Consider the following 10618-nt stretch of genomic DNA (forward strand, 5'->3'; position numbering starts at 1 on the left):
CCTTCGGCCCTGCAAACCAGTCCTGCCGCGGCGTCACATCAGGCACATGTTTGAGGGCGAGCGCGTTCTGCACCCCATCAAGTAGCTCCATGTAGTAAGGGCTGTACGCCCACCCTGCAACGCCAGCGCTTCTTTCACTGGAACGACTGCATCATTCTCAATTTGCCAGACATTGCTCATCTCTGTGCATCAAATAGAGTAGGAAGGTGTGCTGATCACATCGGTGCCCCCTTTTCAATCTGGAAATATAAGAGTATCGAAACTTCCAATGCTTTACCATCGACACTAGAGATACCCAGCATGTCGTGTTGATCACACGCATGCCCCCACTTCCCCTGTGCAATACCCAAGTGAGCAAATGCAATACAATATCTGCTGTATATACCATTAGAAAAACTGGTATACAAACAGCTGGCAAGGGGTGGAGCGGCACCTCTGGTGACGTTGAAGTGCTCTGGGTAGAAGGGCATGCGCAGGATGGAGTCTGCATCAATCACCATTATGAACTCCTCTTTAGGCTTTGTGTCCTGCGCAGCAGACACCCCTGTCTGAAATTCAGCCGCCATTATGCATCGTTCTAAATCCCAAGTGTTAGCAGACACATGTGAGTGGTAAGCACATTGAAGGACTGCCCACAAGCCTATTATGTCACCTTCTGCAAGGACACTTCATTTGAAATTGCACACAAGCAGCTGCTGCCTCTTTGAGGAGCATCACTGGAGGATCTGGAGGCTCTGGAGGATCATATGCTTGTCAATCAAGAAGCGGGTGGACTGCTCGGAAGGGCAGACTTATTTCTGCATTGGCGGATACACTGATAATTACAGCAGGCAGGACATTGTGGGACGCAGCAACAATCTGCCATTATAATCCGTAGTGGGCAGGAGGGCTCCTCTCTCCCAGTGTTCGTAGCGGGCAGGAGGGCTCACCCTGAGCCAGTATTGGACGGCGGTGGGCTTGTTGTAAGGCTGGTACCAGTCATCGTGGGCCTCGTCGTGGGCCATTTGGGGCGCCACATAGGTTGGCATCAGGTCCAGCCAGTTGTAGTCCTTCAGCTGCTCCTCTGAGCAGCTCATCAGCCTTGTCAGCGGGCCTGGCTGTCCCGCCCGCCTGAAACTGCACCAGAGACACAGGTACGAGTAAGCGTGTGAAACAGAGAACGTCCACACGTATGCACTTGCATGGAAAGATGCTGAGTCTCTATAATCATCTATATGCGAATTCGCTGTTGTTTAGAGCTCTTGAGCCCCTGTTTTCTTAAAGCTCGATTTGGGCAGGCCATAGAGTGGCGGCCCTCTTCTGGCGAACACTTTCCCAGTGTTGAGCGGGCTAACAAGAAGAAGCATGTCCAAGGAGTGGAACTAAAGGTAGTTCAATTTATGCACAGTAAGATTCTTAGCTGCACTTGAGGCACATGAAACATCACAGTTGCTTTGGTGCAATGCATTGCATGGATTTCCATGCTCCGAAAAAATCAAGGACAGATGGGTATGCGTTGGCAGAGGTATTACCTGTAGGCAAGGCCAATGACCTGCCACTCAAAGTAGCCATGGGTGCACTCGACTGGCACCACTGTGTGGACGTTGGCTGTCTTTGCATGAGGACTCTGAGCCTTCACCGCAGCTGCAAATGTGACAGCAATGACAACGGCTGCCCTGCACAGCAATGTGAGGGATGGCAGCATTTGCCAGCCCTCTTTGCACCGAGCTTCAACCCTTCTCAGGTGATGTTGATGCACCGCCTGAGAAGGTTAAGAGTCTCTCTCAACGGTCCCGATCTTAGCCGATATTTCAGCTGAATCGACACAACATCACAATCCCTTGGGTGGCTCTGAGGTCCAGATCCTGGGTACCTCTACACCAGAGCATGGAGGAAATTAACAGTGCTTTTGAAGTACACATAGACTCGCAAAATCATCAAAACTGCTTTGAAATTCACTGTTGAATTTGCACGCTTTGCCTTGCTGTCTTCATAGCAACTGGTGTCGCTTGAACAGAGAATCATCTTGTTTTATTTCTGCTCGTCATTCCAATGTATGCAGATTGAATGTCAACACTTCACGTGCGTAAGTTTATCTTGTAATCTACCTTCTGTGAAGCAGCTTAGGGTTCCTTTTGTTGTACTAAGTCACAATGATACCGTCCTCCCAAATCTGGGATGCTGGTCCTGCGCCCCTAAAGATAATGGGCTGAAAAATGGGCATTATTCCATTTCTCATACAAGGAACAATATCGGATCCATCATCTGCAAGAGAAGCCCTTATTGGGACAGGGATCCTTATAGGATCGCACCGTCGGTGATCAAGCAAAGCTGTCTGCGAACTTGAACTTTTAGCAGTCCGACGGCGCCCCAGACTCAAAGCGGGTCACTCAAAGCAAAGTTCTATTTTTAGCCCCATGCGCTCTTCTCGTTGGTGTACCTCCCGATGCATCGAGTAGATGTACCTTAATTTGAAAATTCAGGTATGATGAAGAGGGCCGGCTGTGTGAAGGGATGAGCCGTAAGTCCTTGAAGGGGCCAGGCGGCACCTAGGGAGCAGGCATCGCCCCGATGGTGTGTTCCGGGGTGGAGGAGGACCCCTCATTCTCACAATTTTGTTTAGTCACTGCATCAAGATGAATTTGACTTTGAGGTGTTCAGTCGGTTGGGTTCCTCTCCGCCTATGACAACATCTAGGTCCCGTGCCCTAAGCACATACAGAGCAGCTGCCTGAACGCATGATGATGGTTGCAGTCCAGAATATGTACACGGGTGGAGCATGCTGTCTGCCATGTGATACTCCTCATCGTAGCTGGCCCAATCCTCATAGGTAAGCAGCGTTTTGATGCTTGACACAAACATCCGAACCTGCAGACGCCTGACTGCTTTGTGGTTCTACGATGCAGGTTTTGGCACATTCATAATTGTGCAAAGCGGCAGAAGTTCAAGGAGCTCACGCATTGGTGAGCAACACACCAGGCCTTGCCACCTGCCCATCGAGCTGCATCAGTAAGTGCTAGCATCCTCTGGGGGGCAAGAAAGCATTGCAAAAGAACTGGCAGCAGCGTGAGTTCTTTTCAGCATGATGCCGCAGGTCAACTGAATGACTTTGCCAAATTGTGGGCGGAGGAGCCGGTCTATGGCTATTCAGGCTTCTCAAACTTGCAAGCCTATGCAAGGTGCAGCATTTCGCTTTCTTGAAACGCTGGCATTGCCGTGCCTTGCTGTAAAGCATGCAAAGCCACAGTAGAACATGGCTTGCCTCGTCCAAGTGCAGTTCCAGACACAAGAATCAGTTGCACCGAGAATTTGTAATTCCTTGCAGGATGTCCATTGTGCAGGGGGACAGTGCAGTTGTCTGCCCTTCAGTGGCCCTTGCTTTCTACTATGATGTCAATCTACAGGCAAGCTACCACTATTTGCTGACATGGACGAATCGCTCAGCAACACGCTATCCACGAAGCTGCGCATCACTAAAGCATCACTGAAGCTGCAGTGGCCTTTGTGGCTTGTGTTGAGGCGAGAGTCTATTTGAATGCAGGGGGTTGCGGGGAATGCAGATGTTATACCAGACACAGCTGGAGAAGTGAAGGTATGCACTATGCGCCAAGCCATGCTTTCTGCCAGAAACATTCCACAATGCTTGCAACACTTACATGACTGCGGCCTTACAGTCTACCACACTTTCATAACATGGGTTAATGTGCATGCGCAGGCATGGCAGCAATGGAAGCTCAGAACGGTCTTTCCTCCCTCCAATAGTGTGACCGCTGGCCTGGCCTACACAGAAGGTGCGTTTCTTGAAACAGCCTGCACCCATTACATTCCAGAATTGTTGTTGCAATTCCTTTCAGATTGCCTCCATATGCTTTACACTGGGGTTGAGACGGCTCGGTTCAGACAATCTTTGCAAAGGACTGGTAAGGGTATTACACGCTTTTCCTGCCGAAAGGCAAGGTACGTTCTGCAGACAAGCTGCAGTCAAAGGCTGCCACAATCCTACCCCTTGTTGGACTCGCCAGATCCAAGCAAGACCCAACCAACTGTGGGCATGGTGCTCAATACTTATACCGCCCCCCGCCAGCCGGGGACGGCCTGGGAAAGGGTATGACAAGGTCTAATGGAAGGTGACTGTGCTGGCCTGCCTATCGCAGGATGTTCCCTGCGGGTTCGCTTCTTAAATGGAGCAGCAAGCGGCAGCGGGACTGAGATTGTGACTGTGGAGAGCCCACTCAAGAGCTCCACCACACTCACCAGCCAGAACCTTCAGTGTGGCTCATACACACAGTGCGCACTTCCACTCAGCCAATTCCTTGTGAAACTCGGATTTTTGCCGAGTTGTGGACTTACATGTGCTTATCAAGGTTGGAAACCTTCTTTCTGGGTACTTGCCAATCAGTGAAGAGTAGGCAGCCATGTTGGAAAGCTTCACTTCTCACGCACCAGCAGAGTTTTGTGACAATATTGCGTGATATTGCCTCAAGTGTGCACTCCTAAGGTCTTTCAAAAGTGAATTACGGTATTGGCAAGCAGAAGACTCTTAATTATCTCTGCAATTCCAAGCTGCGTGATCTGGATGCATTCAGGCATGCCTCCTAGATTCTGCCCTGCCCAAGTTTCGGACTTCCCAAAGTCTGAAGATCTTGAACCTATATAAACGACCCCCTCTGCCTGAACAGGTGCTCGTCCAGCTCACCGTCCAGCTCATCACTGAGCGCCGGGGGGACTCTGTCCTCAGACACAGTCGTGTCTGCCTCATCGGTGAACCGCTACCACAGCAGCCCTCCAGCTTCCTCCAGCTGCACGCTGCAGAGCTGCCCCAACGCATGCGCGGCCCACGGCGGCACTTGGTCGGCCGTTGCCTCCACATGCACCGTCTCTACGGTGCGTGCATTACTTGCCTGCGTTGTCTGAACGGTCTGTGCTCTGGTGATCATGTGTTACAGATATCTTGATAATGAGACTGCGGCAGTAACAAGCCTGAGACTCTACAGTGTGGCTGCTGAGATACGCGCCGCTCAACTGCGTGAAACCAACTTGCTGTAGATTGTGGCCTACCGCAAGCTGACATGTGGCTGGAGGGGGGACCTTGCCCCTTTTGAGCGCTGTGCTCACAAGATTAATCTTTCAGACCGCGCCTCCCCCCCTGGTGTGTTTGCAACATCAGGCTCGGTCGCTGCCCGGAAAAGGTCCTTGCTCTGCATATGGAAGCTCCTTAAAAACTGGGATCGCCTGAATGTTGGGCCACCGCCAGCTGACAATCTGCTCCCCTATCATCTTGACGGGAGATCTGCGAGTTGCGTGATTCCTTTGCCATGCCGAGCACAGCTGTGGGCAGTCACTTACTCTGAGGCTTAGTCATGGTCTTGTGCATAGCTGCTGCACAGTGTTGACAGGGTCTCAGGTGTGCTGAGCGCGCTGTGCGGCTGCGCCTTTGCAGGGACTTTTGAGGCTCTGCGCCAGGGCGTCACCTGTGAGTGCTGCCAAACCGAGCATCCACAGAGGAAACACCACTGCGCCGCAGCCAGCAACCGGTAAGCAATTCTGTCACTCGTTTGCTGTGGTTCTGGAGTCCTGCATTCTGATGAGCAATTTGTCAGTCACTTGCTGTAGGTGTAGGAAGCCTGCAATCATGATGAGGAGTCTGCAAACCTGTGCTTCACATGGAATGTGGACTAGAGGGTCCGCACGTAGGCATTTGCTTAGATACTTCAAATTCTCTACTCTTCATCTACCTGTGCATTTGCTATTGTTTCAAGCCCCCAGCCCCTGTTTTATGCAGCTCGCTTTGCATTTGGGCAGGCCATAACAAGCATGGGACAGATTTCCTCTGGTGCTCTTCTAGATTGGGCGGACTAATGAGATTCTTGAGCTTTCATATGCAGGCCAAGGGTGCTTTGTGAGCGGAGGCCAGTTTCAGCCAAACCAGCAAGCCAGCTTGGGGGGCGCCACCAATGGCAGCCAGTGGAATGTTGAGGTCATGCTGAGATCAGCTCAGGTGCTTTGTCTTCCAGTTCACCTGTCGCTCCTAGCGTGAATATCATGCCTTGCATCCTCATGATCAGAGGTCATATGAAAGCAGTCTTGCTTGGGTCTTGCTTGGATCTGGCGAGTCCAACAAGGGGTACAAATTTGGCAGCCTTTACATGAAGCTTGTCTGCAGACAAACCCTGCCTTCGGCAGGAAAAGCGTGTAAAAATAGTAATAATAATATGAAAGCAGGGACAAGTGTATGCATGCGTTCCATGGAAAGGGTAAGACTTGCAGCCCGTCGAGAATGGGTGCAATCACCTTGAGCGTTTTCATGCCCTGCATCAAAGACAGCTTCAAAGAGTACTCAGTGATTGATAATAAAATAATCGTTAATATGGCAAAACCATTATTGAAGATTACTAAGTCATAAGTCATAAGTTAGTAATTAAAGGTACTAAGTAACAGCTGGGACATGACTTCGCAGGATCCTTACCTGAAGTACCTGATGCTGACGGGCGGCGGCGGCTTTGGGATCCCGGCCGCGTACACGCGGGTCACCGGTATCATAATGTTAGTCATCGGATGCGTGCTGACCGTGTCTGTAGCGGCCACGTGTTGCTGCTGCTGCTTGCTTGTGCGCCGTGCCAACAAGCACAACAACGGGCAGCCGCAGGGGTACATGCAAAACCTGTTGTACAGCGCTTCACAGAGGTGTGTCTGCACCTGTTTTGCGTGTCTTCTCTTTTAGTCCAGAAAGGGGTAGAATTGTGGCAGCCTTGAACTGCAGCTTGTCTGCAGGACGCACCTCGCCTCTTGGCAGCACAAGCGCGTGATAATAATATTGTTGTAATAACCGTAGTAATAATTAGGGCAGACTTGAAAATACTAGAAATAATTTCAATCTTTTTGTAGTGCTGTGCAACACATGCATGATCTTGATGACTGGCAATAAAATCAGATCATGCCCGCACAGGCAAGACTGTGCGGCACAAACACGCCCACATTCAAGTGCCCTAGGGCCGGTGCTTGTTCAGCTGCGTGCTCAGAAAGTTGAAACTCTTCAGATGAGAAGGTTCTAAAGGGACTCAGTCACCATGAGCATGAGCCCCAATGTGCAGATCGACACAGTGGAATTTGTCGCAGGTACAATATACCGGTGGGCTATAGTGGCATGCAGAACCCCGGCTACAATGCCCAGTATCCTCCACAACAACAGATGGCCCAGCAGTATGGACAACAGAATCATGAACAGCAGAACTATGGACAGCAGAATTATGGACCCCCGCAATATATTTATGCGCAAGGGTGAGTCCCTTTTGTCGCCCTGCTCTTCTCATAAGCGTGTGTCATCCTTGCATGCAAAAATTTAGACCAAGACATGCCCATACTCAAGGTAATTTGCAGCAAGTGTACTGTCAATTTGGATGGAAGATAGCATCACTGGTGTACTTAACTGCATCGTGGAAGAAGAGTTGCATGTGGTGCTGTGCAGGCCAAGCTACAGCTATCAGCCAGGGCCGTCGGTGCCTCAATATCCAAATCAAGCCTACAGTAAGGGCGAAGGACAGTATGCAGATGCTCAGCCAAATAATTATCCTTAACAGTCCGAATGATCAAGTCGTTGGTGTGCCTGCCAATGTGCAGTACCCGTATCCGGGACCTGCCAGTTCACAGCCTTACAGTGAAAATGCGCACACTGCTACTGGAAGTAAAGTTTGATAGCCATTGTTAACGCCTTAGCAGCTTGAAAAAGTAGTTAGGGCTCGATCCAGCGCAGGCGTATAATTATGATATCTTGACAATATGAGCCTTGTCACGACTTCTCAGCGGTGCTTCCTTTTGAACAGGATAGGCTGTCCTACTCGAGCCTTGCTTCAATGATATCCACCACTGCAGTCTCATACGTATCAGCTCTTTCTGGGTCCATACGGACTGTCTTCGCTTCACCAGAGCTCCACATCTGCACAGGGACTTTTGATTATGACAATTCCATGATCGCCTCCTGGTATTTTCTGTCGCGCCTCTCCTGTGCCAATTGCTTGCTCTTGAAAGCACCATGAATCTTGCAGTCATTCCAGCTGCATCGTCCATTTCTCGGGTGAAAATATCTGTAACAACGTACACGGTCTCTCCTTGTGCTCCGCCTTCCGCCATAGGTTCTTTTGCTGGCGAAGGTCTGCAGGTAAACTATTACTTGTCACACTTACTTGTTGAAGACGGATTTTTTTTTGGTCGATGGGTGGAAAAGCGTGCAAGACTCCTTTGCTGAGCAGAATCAAGCCAGTAGAAAACCACGACAATGAATGTACAGAGTAGTCCAACAAATAGCTACCTTTTGTGAAGAGACACGAACGAGACTGGTTTTGGGGAAAAGAGTCCGCTTCTCCTTCAGGTGATCGTAGAACGGACTTTTTAAATGAAAACAATAATCACGCTGCTGCTGCTTGACCACAAATGAACGGAAGGGACAGGGACAAAAAGGATTTCAGCCTCGGAAACAATATATGCCATAATTTTACGGATTTGATGCCTTCCCTTCAGCTGAGAAAGGGAAATGAAGAATCGAGGAAGAGTACAAGATTAGGGTTCCCTATTCTCATGTAAGAGATCACCTTCTGTGATATTTCAGCGCAATTACAACTATCGTGTTCACATGGCTTTCAGGCACCATTGCATGCAGCAAAACATACCAGGACAGGACTGAAGGAGAGCGCGGACATGCCTCATTTGGGCCATGGCTTCCCAACACATCTAAGTCAGATGAAGTGGCAAAGTACACAATCTATTTGTCTATGAAATGGTCCAGTGTCTGGAATCGCAGCGCCTCATTCCCCCAGGATGTCCAGTCAGCCGCCAGCTCGCGGGCAAACATCTGCAAGTAGCAGAGCATCGTTGACACCATCTCAGTCACATTGGACGCCTTTATCCAGCTCTTATCTGTAGCAGACACGCCCCTCAAGAGGTAAAATCCTTGCAAATTCCTGGCAAGAGTCGTGTCCCCCTCTCTTTCTCCCTGGAAGTTAGTAAAAGCAAGCCCACAATCTGTATGCATGGCAAAAATTCGCACAGACAGTGGCACGCAGGAGGTGGCTTGTGGGATAAGCGCTTCACAAGGACCATTTGACGCTCTGCTCGTTGCCTGAACTTGCATCCATGTGTCTACGTATTAATTAGCTTGACAGAGGTCGGCACACCTCGAGGCAGGCCGGCTGCGCGAGCAGGTGCGGCGCTAGCAAGCTACCGATGTGCGGCTTGCGCGAGTGCTCACCCGGCACAGCCAAAAACACCATGTTGCGCACTGCGCGACCCTCTTCATTGGTGTCACTCCCTGACGCGGCGCTCGGGCGCAGCCGGGCCAGCAGCAGAGCTTCATATGGCCGCCGGTGCGCCACCTCCTGCATTGCACAAATAAGACACATTCCATTCAGCCTCGAGGCAGCTGTGATGCAGTGTAGGAACTATTGACAGCAGTAACACTGCACTTGCATGGCCGCTATGAAACCCACGTGCACTTCAAATACCAACTGCAGCAATTCTGACCCTGTTATATGTAGCTCCAACAAACCTCTGAGCCCCAGCTGCTGAGAGTCACTGAAGGGCTGTTTCTCACACTGTGCAATATGGTCCGTTGAGGGCCTGTCTGAAGCGCAGAGGGCGCACCAGGGGAGACACAAGCTGGCCGCTGTTGGTCACTTTGAGCCAGAACCAGGTAGCGACCTGCTCCAGGCCCCACTTCGCCAGCAGCTCCTGGTCCACAAATCGGCGCAGCCGCTCCCGGTTAGTCACCCACAGCGCCAGCAGTCCTCCCTGCTATTCATAATACTTTTTCGAGGCGTCATTTTCAGTTACCATTCTACCACATGCACATGCCCCTCCCAATATTGTGATATGGCGAAATTGCAAGCCCAAAATTCTTAATCACTGGAGGAAAGGGTCTGAGCAGGCATTGACTGCAAATTAGGATTATCACCAAGCGGCCTGATAAAACAGCTGGGTCAGATTGATTTTGGGAGTGAATTGCGGCTTGCCTGGTTGAGCAGGCGTGCGATGGGGATGCTGAGCAGATGGCGGGAGGGCAGGGTGGGGTAGTGCCCACTGCGCTTGGCTGACTTGTTCTCCCACGGCGGGTCCATCACAATGCAGTCATAGCCGCCTTCGGGTGCACCTGAATTCCACCATACTCCAACGATTACTAATTTATGTTGGCATATTGCATGCTCATCACGTTGATTTGGGTCAAATGCTGCTGGAGGAACACATATGACAGGTCACGCCAAAACTAGACATTTTGACGAAGGGACCAAAATGTCAGTCAGACCAGAACCACTGCCACTCCCGAGGACACTTGCATGTTTGCTCATAATTTATTTTGACTGCTCCACCCATGGCAAGGCAACATGACAGCCAGTGAGTTGAGGGCTTGGCTCAGGCATGGCTTTTCACAGTTGTGCGCAGAACAGGCCATGGGAAGTATTCAACACTAGCAATCACCTGCAATACTGGGAAGCACCTGCAAGGAGGGGCTGAAGGCGAGTGACGTCCGATATCAGGAAGCGGCTGCGAGCAGGGATCACGACTGCTGTGGTGAAAGCTGTGGCGAGCCTTTCAGCCTCATCGGTGTTCTCTAAGAGGGTCTCAAAGAGGTCAACCTCTTTGCCACTATTGT

General features: G+C 50.6%; 2 protein-coding genes across 2 annotated transcripts; one reads left to right on the top strand and one right to left on the bottom strand.

Annotated features, from left to right (window-relative positions):
* Positions 1–3064: 3064 nt before the first annotated feature.
* Positions 3065–6802, top strand: COCSUDRAFT_41684 (hypothetical protein; the record flags this gene model as incomplete). The annotated part of the gene is made up of 9 exons (XM_005647923.1): positions 3065–3073; positions 3521–3571; positions 3695–3770; positions 4134–4266; positions 4659–4863; positions 5420–5513; positions 5865–5977; positions 6437–6663; positions 6751–6802. 9 exons carry the CDS (start codon positions 3065–3067, stop codon positions 6800–6802), a joined length of 960 nt encoding a protein of 319 aa, XP_005647980.1.
* A 1932-nt stretch (positions 6803–8734) lies between these two features.
* COCSUDRAFT_36424 (MT-A70) lies at positions 8735–10313 on the bottom strand (the record flags this gene model as incomplete). The annotated part of the gene is made up of 5 exons (XM_005647924.1): positions 8735–8824; positions 9147–9347; positions 9613–9762; positions 9981–10117; positions 10298–10313. The coding sequence occupies 5 exons, from the start codon at positions 10311–10313 to the stop codon at positions 8735–8737; spliced, it is 594 nt and encodes a 197-aa protein (XP_005647981.1).
* Between the last annotated feature and the right edge of the window lie 305 nt (positions 10314–10618).

Source organism: Coccomyxa subellipsoidea, assembly GCF_000258705.1.
Source record: "Coccomyxa subellipsoidea C-169, whole genome shotgun sequence".
In the NCBI taxonomy this organism is placed as follows: domain Eukaryota; kingdom Viridiplantae; phylum Chlorophyta; class Trebouxiophyceae; family Coccomyxaceae; genus Coccomyxa; species Coccomyxa subellipsoidea.